Source organism: Babylonia areolata, chromosome 19 (genome assembly GCF_041734735.1).
Source record: "Babylonia areolata isolate BAREFJ2019XMU chromosome 19, ASM4173473v1, whole genome shotgun sequence".
NCBI lineage: Eukaryota > Metazoa > Mollusca > Gastropoda > Neogastropoda > Buccinidae > Babylonia > Babylonia areolata.
Window position 1 is genome coordinate 48,409,658 of NC_134894.1, and position 27,886 is coordinate 48,437,543.

The 27,886-nt window shown below is 39.2% G+C and overlaps 2 protein-coding genes across 2 annotated transcripts; both read left to right on the forward strand.

Moving 5' to 3' along the window:
• Window positions 1-208: 208 nt before the first annotated feature.
• On the forward strand, window positions 209-11,472 carry LOC143294192 (uncharacterized). The gene is made up of 7 exons (XM_076605623.1): window positions 209-327; window positions 7,278-7,349; window positions 8,131-8,163; window positions 9,210-9,284; window positions 9,972-10,079; window positions 10,804-10,830; window positions 11,418-11,472. Exons 1-7 carry the CDS (start codon window positions 272-274, stop codon window positions 11,470-11,472), a joined length of 426 nt encoding a protein of 141 aa, XP_076461738.1. The 5' UTR covers window positions 209-271.
• A 944-nt stretch (window positions 11,473-12,416) lies between these two features.
• LOC143294193 (uncharacterized) lies at window positions 12,417-24,853 on the forward strand. The gene is made up of 5 exons (XM_076605624.1): window positions 12,417-12,433; window positions 13,646-13,726; window positions 15,131-15,247; window positions 18,394-18,576; window positions 22,473-24,853. The coding sequence occupies exons 1-5, from the start codon at window positions 12,417-12,419 to the stop codon at window positions 22,801-22,803; spliced, it is 729 nt and encodes a 242-aa protein (XP_076461739.1). The 3' UTR covers window positions 22,804-24,853.
• The last annotated feature ends 3,033 nt before the right edge of the window (window positions 24,854-27,886 follow it).

A 27,886-nucleotide genomic window follows, 5' to 3' on the forward strand; every position in this document is an offset into this window, starting at 1 on the left:
ACTGCGGATGCATATTAAACTCAGTCCTCCTGAATTAATTACAATTATAAAATCAATCGTAAATTGGCCTACTAAAAATTGGATAAACATTTGCATTCATTTTTCATCTACATCTAATTATAGTTGTGTTTCTTGATCCTCCCCCCTTTTTTCAACTTCTGCTTCTGTGCGCATGCACAAGCAAGTTGGCGCGTAATCCAGACGCTAGACTGGCAACACTTCGGGGACACAAAGACAAAGTGAAAAGTTTCGGCAGAAGACAGATTTCAGCATGGAATCACAGACTGGCGACCGAAAACGTGTCAGGGAAGACAGAAGAGCTAGAAGGTATTTTTACAGGAAAGAAACGTCTGCTTTTGAGTCACTGCGAGCATGTTTGTTATTTGCACGCAGGCCAACCTCTGACTCGACTTTTTGCTATCACGATAGTATCTCAAATCATTTAGTCTGACTAAATCAAGATCATTACGTTGCAGTGTAAATACCATAGTCGCAACAGACTTAGAGAGTGCATGCAAAAGTTAATCGACAAATAAAAGTAAAATTGTCAGTGGTGGGAATAAGCAACTGGCAGGAAACTTCTGATGGCCACTGCGTTATTCCTTGCACTTTTTGTAGCTGGTTCCAGTCTGTTCTTGTTTATACGAAAAAATGAATTATTCAGTTTCGATGAATGGAATTGCAGAACACTTTGCTGTTCATAACTGTTCTTTCACCTATGTTTCCGGAGTCCGTATTTGTATGATTATTGATGGCATGGATCTTCTGGTCGTACTGGCACTAGTGGCAGGTGTTATGAACTTCCTGGAATTGGCCGGATTACAATCCGGATGGTGAGGCAGATAATTTTTTCCTGTTTCTCTAAGGGTGGTTATCAGATTTTGTAGCATTTGAGACAAAAGCATGGCTTGGTTCCCTTGAGGCTTGACCAGTAGTCTTGGTAATGAACTGGGCAGCTTGGCGTTGGATGCTTGAGGTAGGGACCCATACTACTGCACAGAAAGTTTTGCTTAAGTAACCGAGTTAGGAATGTATGGAACCAACTGCCACAGCATTTAAAACAAGAACCATCAACAAACTTATTCAAGAATCAACTGGACAGTTCTACAAAAATGTTAACTTTTTTTTTTTAGAGAGAGTTTGATGAATAAATATAATGTAAATGAAGCATCAAACCTTGACCAAAGTCTATAACAGAATGTCAAGAGATGAAGAATGGGACTGTTTATAAGCTTCAAAGCGTGTCTTTGCCCCCAAACTTAGTACTACCTCTACTACTATTACTGTACAGTGTGGAGCGGACAGTAGACAAAAGCCATCCTCTGACTCTGGAAGGCAGTCCTGTCTGCTGGCTTATGTGCCAAAGGGCACAGAGAGGGTTAAGATGGATAAAATACAGATTACAGCCAGTAAACTGATATTGCAAGCTTTATAAATAATTTTTTTTTAAATCAAGATTTCTTCCATAGGGCCATGGATGCAACTCTTCCTTCTAAGCACAGAAATCTGTTTTTAGATTGACATTAAAAAAATCTTTGTCAGTATGTTTGTTTGTCTGACTCTCTCTGTCTCTCCCTTTCTCTAGATGTCTAGTATGTCTCTCTTACATATAGTACACATAAAAAGTGTCTCACACACACACACTCACACACACACACACACTGATACAGAGTTGTATTGAAACGCACACAGAGTTGAAAGCAGTGCACGTTCATGATACAGACTCTTTCCTCCCATCTTCCCCACTCACTTTGTCTCCATTTCTCTGACTCTCTCTCTTTCTTGCATAGACACACACAGTTTGCTGTTGTTAGAACCCTGCAAAACTTGTTTTGTGTAGTTGTGATTCTGTGTCTGCCTGTCTCTTGATTGAGGTTTGAAATACTCATTTTCACCCATTAGTGGAACTTGATCACCAGTGTGGTCCATCTGTAATGGAAGCTGTTTCTGCAACAGCTTGAATTTGATAATTGGCTGATCTTCTCTGCTTACCCACCCACCCACCTCCCTCATCCTTCCAATCACACTGTCAGAATCACCACATGCGTCCTCACCCCCACCCTCCACCCCTTTCACTCTTCCACTCCACGCTTAAAGGGATGTTTTATTTCAGCTGTAATGTAGGTCTTCTCAGCTCACTCGCTCTCTCTCTCTCTCTCTGTGTCTCTGTGTCTCTCTCTCACGCCGGGTTTGGGCTTGGTTCAATTCGATGAAAACACAAAATTTACCAGTCCGTGTGAGATTACACTTGCCCGTTTTAATAGTAAGGTAACGGAAAATGATAGTTTTCTGGCAAGTAAAAACGGTGATGATGATAATGGTGGTGGTGGTGATGATGATGGTGGTGGTGGAGGTGTTGGTAATGACGATAATTATTTTGTAAATACATCAATTCCATCCTTTGTACATTCAAATATATTTTTTGCGAATACACTGAGATCGATTTCATTTTTGTCCTGGAATGTTAATGGTCTACGTTCAAAGTTCATATTCAGTGATTTCTTGACATATGTTTTGTCTTTTGATTTTGTTTGCCTCGTTGAAACATTTGAAGAAGACTGTAATTCTGATCTGTTTCCTGGTTTTACTGTGTATTGCAAATCTGCTGTTAAGTTCACTAGACAAGGGAGGAAATCAGGAGGTATTGTATGTTTAATAAGGAATCAGTTCTGTCCCTTTGTTACAAAATTAGATGTTGGATATGAAAATATATGTGCATTTGTCATTAATAAATGTTTATTTGGGAGCCCCAGAGATGTCCTTTATGTTTGTATTTATCTACCACCAGAAGGTTCCCCTTTCTATATCCACTTTAACTATGATCATGGTATAGCCATACTCGAAGATTGTTTGTCAAACTTGCTGTTGAACCTGGATGATGTTGATATAATTCTTTGTGGTGATTTTAATAGTCGAATATCTGATATTTTTCCTTCTCATCCAATAAAAGATAACCTCGGATCTTACTATAAAAGCTGTTCAGTGAATCATAATCGCAAGTCTTAGGATACACAGACGAATTCGTATGGAAAATATATGTTGAATATGTGCACTGCCTTGGATTTGACAGTAATGAATGGATTGTGTAATGGCGACCAAGAAGGTCGTTATACCTACTCATGCGAAAGTGGAAGCAGTGTCAACGACTACTTTATTTTGTCCAATGATTTTTATGATTTTGTTTGTGATATATGTGATTTACGTGTTGCAGATCGTTTTGAATCTGACCATTTTCCTTTGGAATGCCGTATAACATTTCCAGCTGAAATTCTAGTCAGAAATAGTGATAGTAATGATAAACAGGTAATAGAGAAATATGTGTGGAGTGATGAATATGGTCAAGTCTTTTGCAGTAGAATGTGTGAGATTGAAGTCAACGATAAATTTAAAATGGCTCTTGAATTAATTGAAGTTGATGTTAATGAAGCTTTGACAGTGTTTAATGATTGTATCAGAGAGTGTGCATCTTGTATGAAGAAAACTATTGTAGTTGATCACAGTAAATATCAAGAGGGTTGGTTTGATAAAGAATGCAGATGTAGCAGGAGTAAATTACGTGGATTACTGAGAAAATGTCGAAGAACTTTAGATAAAGATGATAATATTTCTTATGTAAGGGCTAGAAGAGAATATAAACATATGTTAGCTAGGAAGAAAAAAGTGTTTAATGAAAATTTGTTAAATAAATTAATGGCTTCAGTAAATGACCAAAAAGAATTTTGGGAATGTATTAATAGATTATCTCTAAAAAAGAAACAACCCAAAAATAACATATCAGTGGATGACTGGTTTAAGCACTTTAAAGCTTTACTAGAGAAAGATTTGACTTCTGATAACGATTATGATTTGCCAGAAATAGAAAATGAAGTTATAAACCGCCCTATTTCTCGAGAAGAAGTTCTGATTGCACTTAGAAAAATAAAGAAACGTAAAGCTGCAGGGCCTGATGGTATTATTGGAGAATTGTTGAAAACAGAGTGTGAACAAATTGTAGATTTTCTGGTAAAATTCTTTAATGTTTTATTTGAAAAGGGTATTTTTCCTGAGAATTGGTGTGAATCAATAACTCTTCCACTATATAAGAAAGGTGATATTAATAATACGAATAATTATAGAGGTATTTCACTATCTAATGTCTGTAGTAAGGTGTTTAGTTCAATAATTAATCGTAGACTTCAAGAATATGTAGAATATAATAATACGACAGGTGAGCACCAAGCGGGGTTTAAAAAGGGGTATTCAACAATCGATCATATGTTTACTCTTTTAGCGCTCGTTCAAAAACAATTTTATTTTAATCGTAAACTTTATGTAGCATTCATTGATTTTGAGAAGGCATTCGATTCCATCAACAGAAACTTACTATGGCCTATCTTAATTAAAAGTGGGATAAGTGGGAAGCTCTATAAATGTGTGAAGAGCATGTACAATGTAGTTAAAACGAAAATAAGGTGTGGCGATAAACTAACTGATTATATTAACTGTACAAGAGGGGTAAAGCAGGGAGATGTATGTAGCCCTATATTGTTTTCATTATTTATAAACGAATTGGCGTTAGATGTAATTGATAAAGGGAGACATGGTGCTAGATTTACTGTGGATTTTATGGAATTGTTCATTTTGCTGCTGGCTGATGATGTAGTTTTGCTCTCAGAGACAGTTGTAGGGTTGCAAACGCAACTAAATAATTTGAAAAATTCAGCAAATGAATTGCAGTTAAAAATTAACATGGATAAAAGTAGTATAATTGTTTTCAGGAAGGGGGGTATTTAGCATCGAGGGAAAGATGGGTGTATGATGGTATTGCTATGCCTGTTGCTAATGCTTATAAGTATCTTGGGATTATATTTTCTACTCGTTTGAGTTTTGTAGCTGCCTGCAGAGATTTGTCTAGTAAAGCAAAGTATAAGTTACTAAATATTATGAAAAAACTTTTCATGTTAAATAATAATTCTCTAGAGCTTTTTACTAGAGTGTTCGATGCCCAGATTCAGCCCATGGTACAGTATGGGTCAGAGTTATGGGGTTTGGATAAGAATGCTGTTGTGCATTGTGAATCTTTACATTTATTCGAACTTAAAAGGTTTTTGGGTATTGATATGAAAACACCAAACGATTTAGTATATGGAGAAACAAATAGACATCCAGTTTATATAAACTCTGCAATCAGTTGTATTCGCTATTGGCTAAAGCTACTGAAAATGAGTGCAGATCGACTGCCAAGAAAATTGTACAATATGTTATATGACTTAGACTTAAGAGGCAAAAGAAACTGGGTTTCAAACGTACGAATATGTATTTGTGAACTCGGGTTTGGGTATGCTTGGTATTTCCAAAATGTAGGTTTAGATAATGTATTTTTGCAAACTCTTCGCCAGCGTATGATAGATTGTAGATGGCAGAGTTGGGAAAACCATATTCAGTCTAGTGAAAGGTTTGGTATATACAGGGGTTATGTTTCTACTCATTTAGTGAAGAATTATCTCTTGTTTAATATGGATAGACATCTCAGATTCATTTTGGCAAGATTTAGACTTGGTATATCGGAAATAAACACTCACAGGTACCGATATAAAAATGTACACAATTCTGATCTCTTTTGTCCATTGTGTAAAGAGTCGATAGAAGATGAAGTACACTTTGTTTTGAAATGCCCCGTTTTGTGTGTTCTTCGTGAAAAATTTATCCCAAAGAAATATTATATGTATCCATGTTCATTTCGATTTAATCTGCTGATGGCATCTACAGATGACGGACTTATACGTAATTTGGCTCTATATTTATATAAAGCTTTTCACTTAAGAGATATAATTATGTCGTGATTAATTGCTATAGTTCTGATGACATACACTAATGTTGTTATCGCCCCTCGTTCATATGGGGCTTTGGCCTTAATGAATAAACCATCTGAATCTGAATCTGAATCTCTCTCTCACGCATGCACGCGGGAATTTAAATGCTTAAAAGTTAAAAGAAGAAACATACTGAAATACTCCTGCGTTACATAAGTTGTTGAGATGTGCAGTTTACACTAGTTACGGACTGCTGTTTTACTCTCTTTTTTGACTCACTTGTGTAAACAAAGTGAGTCTATGTTTTAACCCGGTGTTCGGTTGTCTCTGTGTGTGTGTGTCCGTGGTAAACTTTAACATTGACATTTTCTCTGCAAATACTTTGTCAGTTGACACCAAATTTGGCATAAAAATAGGAAAAATTCAGTTCTTTCCAGTCATCTTGTTCCAAAAAATATTGCACCTCTGGGATGGGCACAAAAAAAATTTAAAAAAAGAAGCCTAATTATATGCAAACTGCATTTACTGTTTATATTTTTTGTATTCTCTAAACTTGGCATGTTGACCTCTTATTCTGACACAACAACAAGAGGAGTCATTATTATCATTTTTTGTTCAAACAGGAACTTCTTTTGCTAAGCATGGAATTTTTATTTATTTTGCAAACGTTTTGGTGCAGATAGTAAAAAAGGGAAATTACTCTGTAATTAATGCTAGGGGACTTAATTTATCACAAGTGAGTCTTGAAGGCCTTGCCTCTCTTGTTCTAACTTAAAAGAAACATGACCCTCCCAAACTGCCAGTGGTCCCAGATTTTTGTTCAGAGGATCATGAGACAGATTTTTTTTTTTTTTTTTTTTTTTTTTTTTTTTTCTCCATTGAGAAATGGTTTCTTCATGTGTGTGTATGTTCCTGATTAATCTGATAGTGATACTGTAAAAATAATCAAATTGGCAGTCTGTAAAAAGATACTTCCTATGTATTATCATTTGTGTCACGATGAGGATTGATCTTCAGCTGTTGAGGCATTAGCTGTTCTTTTGATTTTATTTGGATGATCTGGATGGTTTGAAGTTGAAGACAAAAATCACACACCATTTTATACAGTATGTTAGACCATTAACTCGCTGTGTCCTGATTTTCAGATATTTGTGTTTCAGCTATTTTTTAAATCAAATATGCTGTTTTTACCCTACCACTTATGCCCAACATTAATACATTTGCTATGATTTACTGATTTAGTTTCAGAAAAATCAGTTTTTGTCCTCATGTCAGCTGTTTTCAATAATTTTATGTTGAGAGTTCCCTTGGCTTTATAATTGTTCGCTGTAACTTTATTGATAAGCCGATATTTAAAAGGAGAAAGGTGGCAAAATGGTTAAGACATCTGCCAATGCAGCGTCTGTGGTGTGGCCTATGTATTGCGGATATGGCCGAATGCAGTAACGCCTTTTTGAAGACAGTTTTCATCTCTCTGTTTTACAGCTCTAGCTGGTCAGCCTCAGGTGGACGAGACAGAGCATCACATACCAGACATCGTGGAGGTCGATTCCAAAGGTACTCCTTTTGTTTGAAACTATATGAAAATCAAAGTTAGAAAACTGCTCGCTTGTCACTGTCCATATAATGAAATTCCCCTTTGTCTTGTTTATAAGATTGAAAACTGGGCTGCAACTTGGAAGATGTGTCTGGTTGTAACAGTATTTGTGGTGTATTACTACTTTTTGTATGTGTACAGGAATGACATTGGAATGCAGTTATAAGAAATCCAAATTATGTTATTTTGGAAGTATATTTATTCAGCTTATTCTGTTGTGATACAAGTGCAGCCAAAAATCCATTTTTGTAAGTGTGAGGTCATTCCTGGATTTGCAGTTTTGTGTTTTTTAGTTGGCAAATTCATTTCATTATAACTGCACTTTTAGAATGACACAATAGATTGAGGAATAGAATCTTAGCATGGATGGATGATCTTGGCAATTTTACTCATGATGTAATGTAAAAATGAACATGAAACAAAGTTTTTTTTATTCACCAGAATTGGGTTAAGCTGTTTGCAACTTTTGTGCAAATATTACAGTGATATTTAAAAAGACAACTGATTTTCATGCTTTAACATGAATAAACTTGAACCCTCCCCACTGTACCCCCCCTTTCTATTGAAACCTTATTCTAAATGGGAAAGGAACAGATAAATTCTGGATGTTGGTGACTTTACCCCTATGAATTAAGGATTCATAGAATTTTATTTCTGTTATCCTCAGTAGTCAGTGTACCTTAAACTGTAAAATCAATATCATTAACATTCTATATTGCATCTTTTTTTTTTATATTTCAGGCCACGCACATCATGCGTTCCAAGTCTGCTTGAGTAAGTTGACAGCCTGTCAGTGTGTGTGTATGTGCACAAATAGTTTACAGTCATGTGAGTCATGTTTTTGAAACACAGTGCTTCAGAAGATGCATTTCTGGAGTGTTGACTGCAATGTAACATTATTACTTGTTTAGAACTTTTTTTTTTTTTTTTTTTTTACACTTAAAATCCAATAATCTGTGCACAATAACCTGATCAACAGAAAAGAAAAAAATCAGCTGTAGACCACTCTCCATAATTTCAAACACTTACACAAAATGGAACAATGTTTCCCAAAACTGGGAACATCAGTGACATGGAAATGATCACATGGGTTTCTCCTCTCTCTCTCTCTCTCTCTCTCTCTCTCTCTCTCTCTCTCTCTCTCTCTCTGTTAGCACTGGTATTGTAATAAAAGAAACCTGCAAGAGTAATGCTTTGGTTTTGAACTTAGTTATTAACCCATTGACCTCAGCTGACAAGTATGCTGGTCAATGAAGCACTGATAGATCTCTTTGGTAAGACAGAGCCCACAGGTCAGGATGTCAGTCATCACTCTGTATCTGGACTTCTTCCTCTCGAAATTGCATGACTATTGGTCAGCAAAATCAATTACACCATTGATGAGAACACAAGCGCTGAAGTAGTCTGCACTTATCACTCATATCATCTAGGCTCCTCAAAGGGTTATTAAAAAAACAAACAAAAAAAAACTGCCAGAGCAAAAACCATTTGGCTTTGAATCTACATATTTGGTAGTAAACGAAAATTAGTCTAGCAATAACCAAATAAGATGCAATTAAAACTGGCATGTCCTTATAACTTGCATTGAAACTTGCTGTTCAACTAAGTTCAAATTGATGATAATAATATTATTAGTCTGTATTTATAGTTGAAGTCTATTTTGTTTTTGATTTTATTCTGATCCATTTAAACATTCCTGTATTATTTTGGGTTCATGAATGTTTTTGACTGCTGTTCGGAGAGTTAGTTTCTCACTTGACAAAAAGATTATTGTTGACAAGGATAACTGATTGTGTATTTTTTTGTTTGTTATGATTTAGCTTTGCACCTCAGTTGCTGTCCAAATTTGGCTTGTCCCCGTCTGCAGAGAACACGGAAAACCAAGTGCCTCTCAGGTATTGTTTGAATTGTTATTTTTATCCTGTCAGGTAGTGTTTTGGTTATTAATTTTGTTTATGTGGTTTGCATACTGAGCATTTTAAAGGCAGATTTCAGGCTGCTATACCCATTTAAGCAGCCTGTTGAACAAATGGCTTAGAGTTTAGTCTCTGACCAAAGGACACTATATAAGTATCACTGTAAGAAGTATTGAGCATCACTGGCTTGGAGTTGTATTTTTGGGGTGTGTTTCTTTCTTCTTTTATCCTTGCCTTTTTTCTTCTGCGCATGTCTCCATGTTTCATTCTTCTTTGCCCATCAGTTGTCCATTCACACAGGGTTGGCCTCTATATTACTGCTAACAAATGAACATATACATATTTCTGTCAGTGATAAAGTACACCTGCATATTGTTCAACCTAAACTTGGATTTGAAATTATATAGTGATTTATAAAAACTTGAAAGAATCTTCCTGACCAGCTTTCAAAATGTCGTGCATTTCTGTTTTCATCCTTGCTCCTGATGTTTTGATTTTTTTTGGCCTTTGTGTCACAGTGTTTGTTTTTTATTGTGTCACAGTGTTTGTTTTTTTATATTGATTTATTATTTACTTATTAAACTTTGTGATTGATGGCCTGTTTGAACCATGTAGTGGTCCATTGACATAGTGTCCATGCCTGAAGTGGTGAGTGCCTGTCAGCAGAGATCCAGATTCTCCGTTCAGAAGTCCTCTGCACAAGAGTCGAAGAGGCCTGCAGGACACTACACCACACAGATCTCGCCGCGGACCTCACCATGTAGGAAACCACAGGTATGTATAATACCCTACCACGTGTTAATGCATGTAAAAGAACTCAATAAGAGTGCAACATTTTTTAGTGAAATCCACTCTCATACATTGTGTGTAAGCTTAGACTTGAACATGACAATGTCTTTGGGAAACAAATGATACACGTCTAAAGGCAGCTGTGTGTCAGCTCTACTGAAGTGAGCAGGGTTTTTTGCAAATGACTGTAAAGCACTTACAGCTTGGTCTCTGACTAAAGATGGGTGCTATATAAGTATCAGTAACAGTCACTAAAAGTAGCAAGCAATGTATGACCCAGACCAAATCTTTTATGAAAATGAAGTGGCTACATTATGCAGTCTGTGAGGTGTTGGAAGATCTCAGCTTTGTGTGTGGTCAGTTTAAATCTATTTGTTTCATTATTATTGAGGTAAAGCCTTGTGAAATGAAACATAACTTGAAGCACAGAAATTTGTTTTTCTAATTAACAAGGTCACAATACATTTCGTTTTTAAAACCTATTGCATTCTAATTTGATGTTGCGTTCTTGCTTCTTTCTTTCTTTTTCTTCCTCATTATTTGAGGAGTCTCTTGATCCTCCTCCTCTGAAAACAAGTTGAACTGCGCAAGGTTTTGGTATCGGGAGCTTTTGTTGTTTTTTGGGGGGAGGGTTGGTTGGGGTGGGGGGTGTCTGTCTTATTTTTTAAAAACATTTTTGCTACTTCTGAATGAGCCTTGTTTTTTTCAGCTCAGGACGCAGGGCTACTCGAATGCGGTAAGTTACTTCTTGTTAAGTAAATGTTCAAGTTGTTTTGAATAGTGTATTTTGGTATTTGATAAATGATAGAAATAATCTGATTTGTTCAGTTTTTCTGTCCAAACACTTGCATATTATTGATAGTGTTGATTAAAAAAATTTCTGTCCATACACTAGTAGTCTTGACTTTAATATGTTAGAATAATCTTGATGTTACATGTGTTCAATTTTGGGAGTTCTGTCTATGTTCACATTGACAATGTTGATTTAATTTTTGAAGCAATATCACTTCACAGATGTCAGCAACATGGGTTTTTGATTTTGTTTTAAGAATGCAACATGAAATTGAAAGGACATGTTTGAAAAGGTGAAAAGCAAGAGTAACATTTCACATATAGAAAAATAGGGAGATGTGTTGATGTCTGGGTTTTGTATCAGTGATTCTTGTTTAATATAGTGTTGAACATCTCTCCTTTTTTCTTTTTTTTTTTCTTTTTTTTCCCCAATCAGGAAGACTGATTTCGATTTCCACACATGCATAGTATGATGGATTTGTCATAAGCCTCTTCCATGTGTATGTTGTACTTTATCTTGTATGTGAACAGACGATCACGTAACAGTAACACAACCACATCACAAGATACTGAGGCAGTTGAATGAGAAGTAAGTGAATCTTAACATTAAAACTGTTGTTGGATTTTTTCTTTCTTTCTTTTTTTATTTATTTATTTTTTTAGATTGTTCATGTCTATGTCATTTGTTGTAGGTCATGTGTATGTGTGTTTTTGTTGTTGTTTTAGGGGGGAGGGAATGATGGATGTGTGTGTGTGTGTGCTGATTTACCTTCTCAAGCTGGTACAATTAGGAGTTAAGTGTGTGTGTGTTTTTTGTTTGTTTTTTGTTGTTTTTGTTTTTGGTCTTTCTCTCTGTTCACGTTCATCTTTTTCATTGTGATTCTCTTCATTCTTCAGCACTTGGTAACAAGTTATTGTGGGGGCAGGTTTCATTGCTTGATCACACAGAATCACTGGGGTTTTGTTTTTTTGTTGTTTTTTCAAACAAAACTATACATATCCTTGACTTTATTATGTCTTTCCTACCACTAAATTTACCTTTCTTCATGCCATCATACACACATCAATAAGCAGAACTGCCATACAGAAACACAGGCCATAATCACAGGTTTTGTATACAGTACATATATTCCAGGTATTTGATGACAAAAGTTTTGTGTTCAACACATGGGATGGCTAACAAGATTGTACAGCCTAGGGGGCTTCAAAGCAAAATAAAATGATAAACACAACATGGGCAAGAACAGTAAATACATAATGCTATCGAAGATGGTGCAGGCATATATTTGACAAGATATTACTTTTGTTAACAGTAAAACAAGTGGAGAATAATAATAAAATTTAAGCAGAGGACAACAGGGTTAGATATATATTGATGACGGAGCTGTCACCATAAACTGTACAAGGGGTGTATGAAATTCGGAACTATCTTCCATGCCGGAGCCTTGACGCCACGTTTGTAGCTCATTCCAGAAACGGAATGGCCAGGTGGCGTGGCGATCGCGCACCCACCGAATCGGAAGACCTGACATGTTGGCAGACCTGAGGTTGGAACTCAGAATTATGAGAAAAAGGAATAGACGCAAAGAACTGCAGGCGAAGTTGAGATCAGAAATGGGGCAGGACGATGAGAATGACTGTCCTGGTGGGAAAAGGGTAGTAACTGACTTTTTGTTTGCATTCCGCTCACCTGGTTTCCCTCAGTTTCTCCACTCCATCTTTTTATTGGATTTCTTTTATGTTAATCTGGGTCTGATCATAGCACAATGTGTTGGTTTTTTTTGGTTTTGTTTTTGTTTAATCACTGTACTTACAAGTTTTATCTTTGTCTCACCTCACTTTTGTATTTTGAGTTTTATTGTCATTTGCTTAATCAACATATAATCAAGGGTATGATATAGACAATGGTGATAGTTTGTATTATATTATTCGGGAACAGCTACATGCATTTCACTTATTCAGTTTGTACATATTGTAGTAACTATTTATGCTAATAGAGGTACTTGTTTCTCAGTGGAAAATAATTTAAAGCATATTTGCGGTGTTTGTCAACAAAACAACAAAAGTGATGGTCTTGTTTTCTCTTCCATTTTACTTGCAGATCATTTCAAATATACACCTTTCTCATTCGTACACACAAGCTTTTCATTATGTTCGGAAGAGTGGGTCACATAACACTCTCACACTCACACTCACTATTACACACACTCTCATTGACGTACATACATACATACACACACATATATATATATATATATATATATATACTGTGAAATAACTTACAAGCATTGAGAATAATGTTCAAATATTAAATGACTGTTCATCTAGACATCTGCCCAAAGGGCTGCAAAACTTTTTTTTTTTTCATTGTCAAATGAGTTCTTCCAAATGACAAATTTAGAGGTACATTGACAGAGTGCATTTTACTGAAGACTGCAAGAGGACAAAGAACTTTGTAATGATCATTCTGTATAGTGGTTTGTATTATCAGATTTTTTTTTTTCTACTTTTTTAAAAGTTTGGTTTTTGGGGGGAGGTTTGTCTTTTTTTTTAATTTGTTGATAATAACCTATACTACATTTTAACACCATATATATGTTGAGAGCATTTGTCAGCAAATGCTTGTTTGATTTCCACTCTGGTTTTTGTTGTTTAGTCACATTTTTCATTGCATATGCCTGTAACTGCATCCTTCTGTTTTACACTGAATAGCATGAGGATTTGTTCTGTATGTGTTGCACATTGTTTTGTTTGATCAGACGAGTGAGGAAATGTCTCTGGGCCAACGAAGAGGATGAGGCTTTCGTTGACGACGATGAAGACCAGTGCGAGGAACCAGTGTAAGCATGCACAGCATGGTCAGCGTCTGCTGAACTTGGATACAGGGGTTACGGATTCTTCAGACTGTTGGCTGAAATAGACAAAGGAAGATTTGGAAAGGGGCAGATAATAAAGTTGTTATATCAAGTATTGACATCAGCTTACAGCTTGGCCAGCAGCAAAGTGATAGCTGTATGATCAGTGTTTCTCCACTGCAGTGGGAAGTCATTTACAGCTTAGTCTTTGATGGACTATGTCTCTTAAACTTGGAGGCAAGATTGCACGGGATCTTAGTGCTGCATCCTTTGAGGCTAGTTGTCCTTTGTGAACCATCCCAACGCTGACTGTCCTAAAGCCCTTTTGGCTGAGAGAGTGGAGAGGAAACTTGGGCAAGACACTCTCCACAATATTCAAATTCTAGCCCCGATAGTCAGGACAGGGCAAGACACTCTCCACAATAGTCAAATTCTAGCCCAGATAGTCAGGACAGGGCAAGACTCTCCACAATATTCAAATTCTAGCCCAGATAGTCAGGACAGGGCAAGACACTCCACAATATTCAAATTCTAGCCCCGATAGTCAGGACAGGGCAAGACACTCTCCACAATATTCAAATTCTAGCCCAGATAGTCAGGACAGGGCAAGACACTCTCCACAATGTTCAAACTCTAGCCCCGATAGTCAGGACAGGGCAAGACTCTCTCCACAATGTTCAAACTCTAGCCCAGATAGTTTCCTCCACTGCTGTTCTGATGGGCATAGTTGGAGTCAACTATCATACAGTTATACATGCAGTGATTTCAGACTGAAACAAAGTTTTTATCTTATCCCAGGCTTTGGAGATATTAGGTAAAGTGACTAGCCAGCCTTTATTTCAGATTTTTATTTCATAATACTGATCAGGCTTGGCTGAATGCATTAGTTTCCTGTTATATCATACTGGAACAAATATTAATTAAAAGGCTATATGCAATGTTTTATACACCATTCAGAATGCTGTTGAACTTGTGTGGATTTTTCAATTAGATTTTGTGCTTGTATGATTTTGTAGTAACTTTGCTTGGTGATTCATAATTTCAAGGGATTGTGATGAAAACATTGAACTGTGTGGTATTTCTACATTATTTTCATATTGAATTTTGAAGAGGAAATAAAGAAATATGAAAAAGTAAAGCTCTGTGGAGTGTGAGTTAGACACATATATAGATATAATTGTACCTAAATATGTATTTTCATTATACACTTTTGTTTAAAGTTGATAGGGAAAAATTTCCCTGTTCAGTATAAGTAAGCCACAAAGTTCAAGATGAATGTTCATTATTTGGCTTATGTTTGATATTATGGTATGATAACAGAAAGATGTGAAGAAGAACCATAATAAAGAAAAACAAAGAACAGATTTTGTGAGTGTTTTGGTGTTACAGGGTACCCCGTGAACCTCCCAAAACCCCCACCAAAGACCAACTGGCTCGGCGTCAGAAGGACATCGACTACGGCAAAGCCACATCTGGCTATAAGAACTACCTGGAGAGAGTGCCAAAGTGAGTGACCGGAACACAGCTTGTGCTCCCTCCCTTTCCACTCTCTCCACACTGTTCTGTATCATACCACTCTCTCAACACTGTTCTGTATCATTCCACTCTCTCCACACTGTTCTGTTCTGTATCATACCACTCTCTCCACACTGTTCTGTATCATACCACTCTCTCCACACTGTTCTGTATCATACCACTCTCTCCACACTGTTCTGTATCATGCCACTCTCTCCACACTGTTCTGTTCTGTATCATACCACTCTCTCCACACTGTTCTGTATCATACCACTCTCTCCACACTGTTCTGTTCTGTATCATACCACTCTCTCCACACTGTTCTGTTCTGTATCATACCACTCTCTCCACACTGTTCTGTATCATACCACTCTCTCCACACTGTTCTGTATCATGCCACTCTCTCCACACTGTTCTGTATCATTCCACTCTCTCCACACTGTTCTGTTCTTTATCATACCACTCTCTCCACACTGTTCTGTATCATACCACTCTCTTCACACTGTTCTGTATCATTCAACTCTCCCCACACTGTTCTGTTCTGTATCATACCACTCTCTTCACACTGTTCTGTATCATTCCACTCTCTCCACACTGTTCTGTATCATTCCACTCTCTCCACACTGTTCTGTATCATTCCACTCTCTCCACACTGTTCTGTATCATACCACTCTCTCCACACTGTTCTGTATCATACCACTCTCTCCACACTGTTCTGTATCATACCACTCTCTCCACACTGTTCTGTATCATACCACTCTCTCCACACTGTTCTGTATCATACCACTCTCTCCGCACTGTTCTGTATCATACCACTCTCTCCACACTGTTCTGTTTCATACCACTCTCTCCACACTTCTGTTCTGTATCATACCACTCTCTCCACACTTCTGTTCTGTATCATACCACTCTCTCCACACTGTTCTGTTCTGTATCATACCACTCTCCACACTGTTCTGTATCATACCACTCTCTCCACACTGTTCTGTTCTGTATCATACCACTCTCCACACTGTTCTGTATCATACCACTCTCTCCACACTGTTCTATATCATACCACTCTCTCCACACTGTTCTGTATCATACCACTCTCTCCACACTGTTCTGTTCTGTATCATACCACTCTCTCCACACTGTTCTGTATCATACCACTCTCTCCACACTGTTCTGTTCTGTATCATACCACTCTCTTCACACTGTTCTGTATCATACCACTCTCTTCACACTGTTCTGTATCATACCACTCTCTCCACACTGTTCTGTATCATACCAATCTCCCCACACTGTTCTGTATCATACCACTCTCTCCACACTGTTCTGTATTATACCACTCTCTCCACATTGTTCTGTTCTGTATCATACCACTCTCCACACTGTTCTGTATCATACCACTCTCTCCACACTGTTCTGTATCATACCACTCTCTCCACACTGTTCTGTATCATTCCACACTCTCCACACTTTTCTGTATCATACCACTCTCTCCACACTTCTGTTCTGTATCATTCCACTCTCTCCACACTGTTCTGTTCTGTATCATACCACTCTCTCCACACTGTTCTGTATCATTACACTCTCTCCACACTGTTCTGTATCATACCACTCTCTCCACACTGTTCTGTATCTTATCCTACCACTCTCTTCACACTGTTCTGTATCATACCACTCTCTCCACACTGTTCTGTATCATACCACTCTCTCCACACTTCTGTTCTGTATCATACCACTCTCTCACACTGTTCTGTATCATACCACTCTCTCCACACTTCTGTTCTGTATCATACCACTCTCTACACTGTTCTGTATCATACCACTCTCTCCACACTTCTGTTCTGTATCATACCACTCTCTCCACACTGTTCTGTATCATACCACTCTCCACACTGTTCTGTATCATACCACTCTCTCCACACTGTTCTGTATCATACCACTCTCTCCACACTGTTCTGTATCATACCACTCTCTCCACACTGTTCTGTATCATACCACTCTCTCCACACTGTTCTGTATCATACCACTCTCTCCACACTGTTCTGTATCATACCACTCTCTCCACACTGTTCTGTATCATACCACTCTCTCCACACTGTTCTGTATCATACCACTCTCTCCACACTGTTCTGTATCATACCACTCTCTCCACACTGTTCTGTATCATACCACTCTCTCCACACTGTTCTGTATCATACCACTCTCTCCACACTTCTGTTCTGTATCATACCACTCTCTCCACACTGTTCTGTTCTTTATCATACCACTCTGTCCACACTGTTCTGTATCATACCACTCTCTTCACACTGTTCTGTATCATACCACTCTCTCCACACTGTTCTGTATCATACCACTCTCTCCACACTGTTCTGTATCATACCACTCTCTCCACACTGTTCTGTATCATACCACACCCACAGACCTTTGTGACTTTCTGTCTACACACCTAGATGTTTAAAGTCGACTGTCAATTCCACCAGTGCTGACAATTCCTCAGAGAAACCAGATCACAAGGTCGCTCTTTCTCCTGTCTTGGTCCAGTCATTTCATTTTCATTTTGCCCATCGCTCCTGGTGGAGCATAGGCCATCGACGACCCCTCACCATCGCACTCTGTTCTGGGCTGTTCTGGCCATTTCAGTCCAGTTGCTTCAGTTCTGCCTCGGTATCTCGCATCTTGGTCCAGTAGTGTGGAGCAAACTTCCCTTCTCAATCTTTCAAGTGGTTTCCCCTGTTGGGTTTTCTGTTTAGTCTCTCAAAACACACCTCTTCTGCCTACCTTGTTATTCACTTAACTACTTGAACTTCTGGTTTTTTGGGGTAAAAATGGTCATACACATAAAAGCCCACTCATGTATATACAAGTGAACGTGGGAGTTGCAGCCCACGAATGAAGAAGAAGAAAAAAATGTGCAAGTTGTGTGCACATTTGTGTTCATGTATGCTGTTCAGTTGTAAACACTGCAACCTTCCTGCCAGGGAGGCATGAGTGTCATTCTGCATAAACTCCAACTTTCTATTTACATGTATTATTGTTTTTTCATCTTCGTGATTTAGAGTTACACATGCATGTTAATGACTAGTGTGTATAGCACTTTGATCTGCCTCTTCACAACATTCAGCCCTATATAAATACTACTTCCTCAGGGAACAGCGGGGAAACCTGTGTCCCCAAACTCCAGAGAAGAATGAGAAGGTGGCACGCCGTGTGTGGGACATCACTGTGCGCAATTGGCGGCGTACTCTGCACCAGTGGGACGTGCCAGCCAAAGAGAGCACCCCCCTCTCATCCCCCTCCAAGATCCCCACACGCCGCTCACGCCCGGGAAGGTGAGAGTCAGACGGGCGCAGTAGCCGAGTGGTTAAAGCGTTGGGACTTTCAATCTGACGGGCCTGGGTTTGAATCTTAGTAATGGCGCCTGGTGGGTAAAGGATGGAGATTTTTCTGATCTCCCAGGTCAACATATGTAGACCTGCTTTTGCCTGAACCCCCTTCATGTGTTTTTACAAGCAGAAGATCAAATACGCACGTTAAAGATTCTGTAATCCGTGTCAGCATTCGGTGGGTTATGGAAACAAATATACCAAGCATGCACGCCCCTGAAAACAGAGTATGGCTGCCTACATGACAGGGCAAAAACTGTCATACACGTAAAAGCCCACTTGTGTACATACGAGTGAATGTGGGAGCACTCGAACAAAGAAGTGAGTCAGACTGAATCACTGCTGGGAACACTGCTAATGTTTGATTTGTTCTGGAAAAGTGAAGCCGCCCCTGTTTTTCTGAACCATGTTTGTCCCTGTTTTATTAGTATTTTATATGTAAGACAGAACAAGGGTTTGTTTTTTGTTGTTTTTTAACTAGCTTTGTGAATTTTGATGTATTTATTGTGATGGTGTTCATGCAAGTGCTCTGAAAGAGGATTGTGCAGCAAAAATAGCTTTTCATTTTTTTGTGAAACATAATCTGTATTATAGGTAACTAGTTGGGATCAGAATGGTTAATTGACATTTAGGCCCCATCCCCAAGTGAAGCTCTTGTGTATATATCTTGATGAAACAACATAAGCAAATAAACATAGATATAGACAATAAATCATTTGTTTTACCAGGCAGCATTTTGTGTGTTTGAATTCCTTTTTTGAAAACAGAAAATATTGAGTGTCATCACTATTGTGCAATGACATTAACAAACTAAATTTAGATAGAGAGGGGAATTTGTAATATTTAGGCTTTAAACATGCTTCACATATATTTCTTAGTGCTGGGCAACCGAGATGAGGTTAGTTACTGAGTTGAATGTGTGCTGAGTTTAACTGGGGCTATGATTGAGGTGTGGGTGGATCCCTGAGTGTGTGCTGAGTTTGACTGGGGCTATGATTGACGTGGGGGTGGATCCCTGAGTGTGTGCTGAGTTTGACTGGGGCTATGATTGACGTGGGGGTGGATCCCTGAGTGTGTGCTGAGTTTGACTGGGGCTATGATTGACGTGGGGGTGGATCCCTGAGTGTGTGCTGAGTTTGACTGGGGCTATGATTGACATGGGGGTGGATCCCTGAGTGTGTGCTGAGTTTGACTGGGGCTGTGATTGACGTGGGGGTGGATCCCTGAGTGTGTGCTGAGTTTGACTGGGGCTATGATTGACGTGTGGGTGGATCCCTGAGTGTGTGCTGAGTTTGACTGGGGCTATGATTGACGTGGGGGTGGGACCCTGTGACTCAGCTCCTTTGTATCAGCATTGTGAATGACATGGTGGAGTGTGTGCGCCGTGTTCGTGGCATTGTGAATGACATGGTGGAGAGTGTGCTCTGTGTTTGTGGCATTGTGAATGACGTGGTGGTGTGTGTGCTCTGTGTTAGTAGCATTGTGAATGACATAGTGTTGGAGTGTGTGCTCCATGTTAGTGGCATTGTGAATGGCTTGGTGGAGTGTGTGCGCCGTGTTCGTGGCATTGTGAATGACATGGTGGAGAGTGTGCGCCGTGTTCGTGGCATTGTGAATGACATGGTGGTGTGTGTGCTCTGTGTTAGTAGCATTGTGAATGACGTGGTGTTGGAGTGTGTGCTCCATGTTAGTGACATTGTAAATGACTGAGTGGAGTGTGTGCTCTGTGTTAGTGGCATTGTGAATGACTGAGTGGAGTGTGTGCTCTGTGTTAGTGGCATTGTGAATGACTTGGTGGAGTGTGTGCTCTGTGTTAGTGGCATTGTGAATGACTTGGTGGAGTGTGTGCTCCATGTCAGCGGCATTGTAAATGACTTGGTGGAGTGTGTGCTCCGTGTTAATGGCATTGTGAATGACATGGTGTTGGAGTGTGGGCTCTGTGTTACTGGCATTGTGAATGACATGGTGTTGGAGTGTGGGCTCTGTGTTACTGGCATTGTGAATGACATGGTGTTGGAGTGTGGGCTCTGTGTTAGTGGCATTGTGAATGACATGGTGTTGGAGTGTGTGCTCTGTGTTAGTGGCATTGTGAATGACATGGTGTTGGAGTGTGTGCTCTGTGTTAGTGGCATTGTGAATGACATGGTGTTGGAGTGTGTGCTCTGTGTTAGTGGCATTGTGAATGACATGGTGTTGGAGTGTGTGCTCTGTGTTAGTGGCATTGTGAATGACATGGTGTTGGAGTGTGTGCTCTGTGTTAGTGGCATTGTGAATGACATGGTGTTGGAGTGTGTGCTCCGTGTTAGTGGCATTGTGAATGACATGGTGTTGGAGTGTGTGCTCCGTGTTAGTGGCATTGTGAATGACATGGTGTTGGAGTGTGTGCTCTGTGTTAGTGGCATTGTGAATGACATGGTGGAGTGTGCTCTGTGTTAGTGGCATTGTGAATGACATGGTGTTGGAGTGTGTGCTCCGTGTTAATGGCATTGTGAATGACTTCGTGGAGTGTGTGCTCAGTGTTAATGGCATTGTGAATGACTTCGTGGAGTGTGTGCTCAGTGTTAGTGGCATTGTGAATGACTTGGTGGTGTGTGTGCTCCGTGTTAGTGGCATTGTGAATGACTTGGTGGTGTGTGTGCTCCGTGTTAGTGGCATTGTGAATGAAATTGTCAAGTGTATGCTCCGTGTTAGTGTTAGTGGCAATGTGAATGAAATTGTCAAGTGTATGCTCCGTGTTAGTGGCAATGTGAATGAAATTGTCAAGTGTATGCTCGGTGTTAGCGGCATTGTGAATGACTTCGTGGAGTGTGTGCTCTGTGTTAGTGGCATTGTGAATGACTTCGTGGTGGTGTGTGTGCTCTGTGTTAGTGGGAATGTGAATGAAATTGTCAAGTGTATGCACGGTGTTAGTGGCAATGTGAATGACTTGGTGGTGGTGTGTGTGCTCCGTGTTAGTGGCAATGTGAATGAAATTGTCAAGTGTATGCTCCGTGTTAGTGGCAATGTGAATGAAATTGTCAAGTGTATGCACGGTGTTAGTGGCAATGTGAATGAAATGGTCAAGTGTGTGCTCTGTGTTAGTGGCATTGTGAATGACTTGGTGGTGGTGTGTGTGCTCTGTGTTAGTGGCATTGTGAATGAAATTGTCAAGTGTATGCTCCATGTTAGTGGCATTGTGAATGAAATTGTCAAGTGTATGCTCCGTGTTAGTGGCATTGTGAATGACTTGGTGGTGTGTGCGCTCTGTGTTAGTGGCATTGTGAATGACATGGTGGTGTGTGTGCTCCGTGTTAGCGGCATTGTGAATGACATGGTGGTGTGTGTGCTCCCTGTTAGTGGCATTGTGAATGACATGGTGGTGTGTGGGCTCCGTGTTAGTGGCATTGTGAATGACTTCGTGGAGTGTGTGCTCCGTGTTAGTGGCATTGTGAATGACATGGTGGTGTGTGTGCTCCGTGTTAGTGGCATTGTGAATGACATGGTGGTGTGTGTGCTCCGTGTTAGTGGCATTGTGAATGACATGGTGGTGTGTGGGCTCCGTGTTAGTGGCATTGTGAATGACATGGTGGAGTGTGTGCTCAGTGTTAGTGGCATTGTGAATGACATGGTGGTGTGTGTGCTCCATGTTAGTGGCATTGTGAATGACATGGTGGAGTGTGTGCTCCGTGTTAATGGCATTCTGAATGACTTCGTGGAGTGTGTGCTCCATGTTAGTGGCATTGTGAATGACTTGGTGCAGTGTGTGCTCCGTGTTAGTGGCATTGTGAATGACATGGTGGACCGTGCTCCGTGTGACTGGAGTGATAGATGACTGACAGAGTGGTGGGTCTCTGTGTTGTCAGGTCGCGTCTGTCTCCAGCCAGCAGTGTCACCAGCTCCCCGTCTGACAGGGGCTACGTCACTACCCCTGACTCCAGAGGAGACCGCTCACTGCTGGATGAGGAAGACGACTTCTTGTTCGTAGAGATGGAGGACTTCCCTCCCCTGCCCTCAGGACAACATGGGAAACCGTGGTGGGAAATAGTGGAGGAGGAGGAGAAGGCTAAGGAGGAGGCAGAGGCTGAGGAGATGGAAGAGGAGCCCTTAGACCAGATTGTGAAGAATCTGAGCATTACAAACCCTGACACTGAGAAGGAAGGGGACGAGGAAACAGAGGAGCAGTTGCAAGAGTAGCCTCACTCATACACACTGTATTGGTCCTCTGTTTAACACTCCTCTTTGCCCTGATTCCAGAGTATGTAACTGGTGTATGATGTGGAGTACTGCAGGAATTTTATTGACAGTGCATGTTGAATCATTGCAGTTAAAATGGAAAAGCTTGATGGTAGAGATAAGATTTGTGTTGACAGTGATGAATGAGACAGTGATGTCTCGATGATTTGGGGATGGAAGGGGAGGAGGAAGGTTGTGTGGAACAGTGGACAGGTTGGGGTGGGGAGAATAGTGAGACAAACAGCAGGCGAGGAGCAGAGATACTGATTGTATTGGGCATGTTACAGCCTCCTGATGATCATGGTTGTACAGCTGTGGAAGTCGTAAGTTTGGGGAAAATGAGAGAACTATTTCCAGTGTTGGAAAAGTCTTTGAATTTTAACAAAACCCTTGACCAATGTCATTAAGCCAAGAGCTTTATGCATTTAAAATAATAATAAACGGAAAAAAACATGAAATTTAAACATTGATACCAAGATATTCACTGATGTCTTCAGCAGTGCAGCAGAAAGATTTTATATTCAGTTTGTTTGGAATGGAAACTTTACAGTCTTGTCTGGAAAAGCCCTGGGGGGAAAGTGTGGAAATTTGTCTGTGGGAACCGTGTTTTTAACACTTCTTGGCTTAGACTTCCTTGAGTTTGTTGATGTATTTGGCACTAACGGTTTACATTGTTGGAAAGAATTTTCCTTCTCTGTCACATTTCTGTGTTCAGAAGAAAAACTACCAACAAAATATGGGATGTAACCAAGACGGTTTTGATCCCTGTCCAGTCCTTGATGTCAGACCAGCTCTTACATTGCTGTCCACGTTTCCGTCCTCCCTCCACAATGCTTTGCAGGATGGTTTTTCATTTTTAGAGGGAGACATATCCAAACCAAGCCAGCTTTCATCGTTGAATATTTGATAATGGAAAGAGTTCTAGGAGGCCCACAAGTTTCTGTCGAAGGTGTGTGATTGAGGAATGAGGTATCTCACATACCACAAGCTGGTGGGATTAACATTATTGAGGGTTTATTCGTTGTTGTTTTTTTTTTGTTTTTGTGTTTTTGTTTTTGTATTTTCTTCTCTCATGCTGGCTTTACGTCCTATGGCCCCCGGGGCAGTGAATCCACATCCATTTAGTGTCCAGGACTCAGTGTGGGAATGCTCTCCTGAACCTTCCCCAATCAGTCAGTTACCCATTCACACCTACGTGGTGTGAGGAAATTCAGTGAAGTGCCTTTGAGTTTCCCAGGGATGCAACACCATACCAAAATGTAGCCGCAAACTGGTGAACACTGGATTATAAGTTTATATTGAAAATATATACCACACTAACTTAACTAACACTAAATAAATGTTTATTGGATAAGCAAACCACTTGTCACTCAGGTTGAAATATGTTTGTGAAATTGTAAAATAAGCTTTAGGACCACGGCATGAAACATATCTTTGGAAATGGCAGCACTGAGCAGTAATGTAATAAATATGATATGTTTTGTATTATTTTTAAGGCATTGACAGGTAATATGTTGCAAGCTGATTGGTGAAGTTAGAGTGCTGTTAGAAGAATGATCACGACAATACAGTGCATTTGAAATCTCTAAATTGTACTGTTGACCTTTCCTGACCTATTGGGTGACACCCTCAAGACCTGGCTTAGCACGTTGGGTGATGCAGCTGGTCAGACATCTGCTTGGCAGATATGGTGTAGGGTATATGGATTTGTCTGAACACAGTGATGCCTTCTTGAGAAACTGAACTGAACTTTAGGCTAAGTTGTTCAAGGACTGGATCATGTGAAGGTTACGTAGTTCTAGGTGTCTGGGTGGGAGGTACATCTGGCGTTCTAGGGGGAAAACCCTGGCTGTCAGAAGTGGGGGTGAAGTCCTGGCTGGCATTCCATGAAGCAAGGTCTTGGCGTTCCAAGGGGGAGTCCTGGGTTGACTTTTCCATTCAGTTTGCCTAGAAAAATTCCTTGAATCATGCCTGAAACTTGGGAAGAACTTTTGTATTGGCAGCTTAGTTTGCTCCCTTTTTTTTTTTTTTTTTTTTTTTTTTTTTCAGTCATACTGTGGAGTGAAAAGCATAACAATAAATTTTTGGATTGGATTGTCCACAGGCAATATCCAGCTTTTGCTACCTCCTAATGTTCGGCAGCTGCTGTTTTTACTTTTTTTTAGTTTGTGTGGAGTGTGGATGTTGTTTTGCTGTTGTTGGGTTCTTTTTTTTGTTGTTGTTGTTGACATAACCTCACACTTATACAAGCTTGCAGATATGTGTCGCCGTATGCAAAAATCATGGATAAGTTGCTGGAGTAAATTTCACGCAACACGCTGTGAAAGTGACAAGGGGTGAAAATATCAAATTTGAGTTTTTTGGTTATTCAGATTCTATGATTCTTTATCTATTAAATTTCCAAGTATTATAAAGAAATATAAAGTATTAGTGCTTTATTTTGATGTTTTCCCATTGGGAATTGGTGATCAAGAGTGGGAAACAGCGAACTCGTTTGCCCCAATTTTCTCAGAAGTACGTTAGTGATCATCACGAGACTGAAATGCATGTATCTCAGAAACTAATAAAGATACTTGAATTCTGTTTTCTGTGTGTTATTCAGAATTCTCTCTACTTTCAGATAAAAGAATAATATTTTGTGAATTTTGACCATTGTCCATGATTTTCGCATGCACCATCACATATATATTTTTTCTTGTTGTGGATGATGAGTATGACAGTTTATGGGATTTGTGTTTGTGATGGGAAGAAAGCAAGTTAATTTAAAGTAGATTTATAAAACTTTCAAAGGGTAAAAAAAAACAACAACAAACTTTCCATACATCTGGAACATAGATGTCAATACGCTGAATGTTGGTTTGTGTAATTTCTTTGTTTTTTCATGTCATCGTTTGACTGAATTTACGATTTGAGTGAGTATTTATTGCTGTTGAATCGCCACATCCCAGAAGAGACAAAAGGATTAAATTTTTTCTTTGTTTTTTCATGTCATCGTTTGACTGAATTTACGATTTGAGTGAGTATTTATTGCTGTTGAATCGCCACATCCCAGAAGAGACAAAAGGATTAAATTTATTTATATAATTTTTTTAGATACTTCTATTGCCAATGGAGATGTGAGACTCTTCAGTTTCTAATTGTCTCCCCATTCTGTGCTTGAAATTTCCTCTTTTCTGTTCATTCTTTGTCTGTTTTCTTTTTCTCAAGGCCTGACTAAGCGCGTTGGGTTATGCTGCTGGTCAGGCATCTGCTTGGCAGATGTGGTGTAGCGTATATGGATTTGTCCGAACGCAGTGACGCCTCCTTGAGCTACTGAAACTGTCTGTTTTCTGCCTATCTGGTTGCTTCAGCTGTTGATGGTGTTTTTCTGATCATTAATTGTCATATTGGTTGTTGTTTTTTTTTGTTGTCTTTTTTTCCTTTATATATGTATACTTGATTTCAGTTTGTAATATGTTGCATATTTTTGTACCTATGGTGTGCGATTTTTATAGCATTATTACTCTTTTTTGTCGTAACAGTTTTCTCTTTTGTAAATTCCGGGCTGCTTCTCCCCAGGGAGAGCGCATCGCTACACTGACAGTGCCACCCTTTAATTTATTTTTTTAATTTATTTTTTCCTGCCTTCAGTTATGTTTGTTTTTCTATCAGAGTGAATTTTCCAACAAAATTTGCCAACGACAGTCCTTTTGTTGCTGTGGGTTCGTTTACGTGCGTTATGATTTCCTGGTTTTAGTTTTTTACGCCAGTTTTTTGTAATGTGATTTTTGTATATAATGTATGATTATTTTTGTGTTCGAGTTCCACTTTTTTTTTCAACCTCTATTGTTGGGTTTTTATATAATTTTGTACATTATTTATGTTTATTTTTGTGTTTTAAGTTCTTTTAATTCTCTGATAACAAATAGAAAGAATGGACATCCTTGATTTGGCTGCATAAACATGACTGTACTTGTGCCTGACTTTCTTTTGTAGCTTTGTTCCAATGGGATCAGTATTGACAGTGGGTTTTGTTGGGGGGTTTTTAGGGGTAGAAGGGGTAGGGAGAGGGGGGGGGGGGTAATAGAATGTTTTCCACCCTGATAAAGGTCATTTGCAGCAACAGTACTAAGTCTGAAACAAGCTGGAGATATTTGTGGGTCTGAAAGGGTTGCCAGCACTTACTGGCACTTATTTCTGGCATGGAGTTTACTGGGGTCATTGAAACGTTACATTTTCCCAGTATGAATTTGAGAAGTGCAGCAGTGTCACTTCATTTGACTGAAGAAGTGCAATAACATCACTTCAGTTCGCTAAGAATTGCAGATATACTTCAGTCAAGATAGAAGTGCAGTAACATCACTTCATTTGGCTAAGAAGTGCAGTTACATTATTTAGTCATCTGAGCAGTGCAGTGACATCGTTTTGGTTAGCTACTTTATTTTTCTCCCTTTAATTTCATTTGTCTTTTTCCAATTGTCTCCAAGTGAATGGTGACTGTTGGCAGTACAGATAATCGACTGAATTAAATTTGTTCGAGCAGCTAGGGGTGACTGAGTCAGTGGTGCGCCATACATTGTCCTCTTGCTGTGCTGGAATTTGTCCTGAAGGATGTCTGGGTTACATGGCTTCCAACCTCTGCTGTCTCTCCCCCTCCACCTAATTTTTACCCCCACTATGAACATGATTTTCATCTTTAAGGGGCTGTGTCCCCCAACCATACCATCTTTGGAAAGATCATGCCCTCTGAACCTTACCCACAATACCTTGCTTCCTAAAGGTCGGCAGCTACATTTTTATTGGATGACAGGCAGCTTGACTGCTTCTTACAAATTAAAAAAAGAGATACATTATCAATTTTCTTTTTGATTTACATTGCATTATATATTTGCATAAGAATTTTGTATATAGTTAATGTAAATCCCTAAATGCTCTTAATATATATATTCCACTCTGAAATAATGTTCTCATGTAAATTTGTAATAATGTTGGTGTGCCTTGATCACTTGATGCCTGTGACAGCTTTGTTGTGTGTTAGAAGTGTTATGTTATGCATTTCTATTTG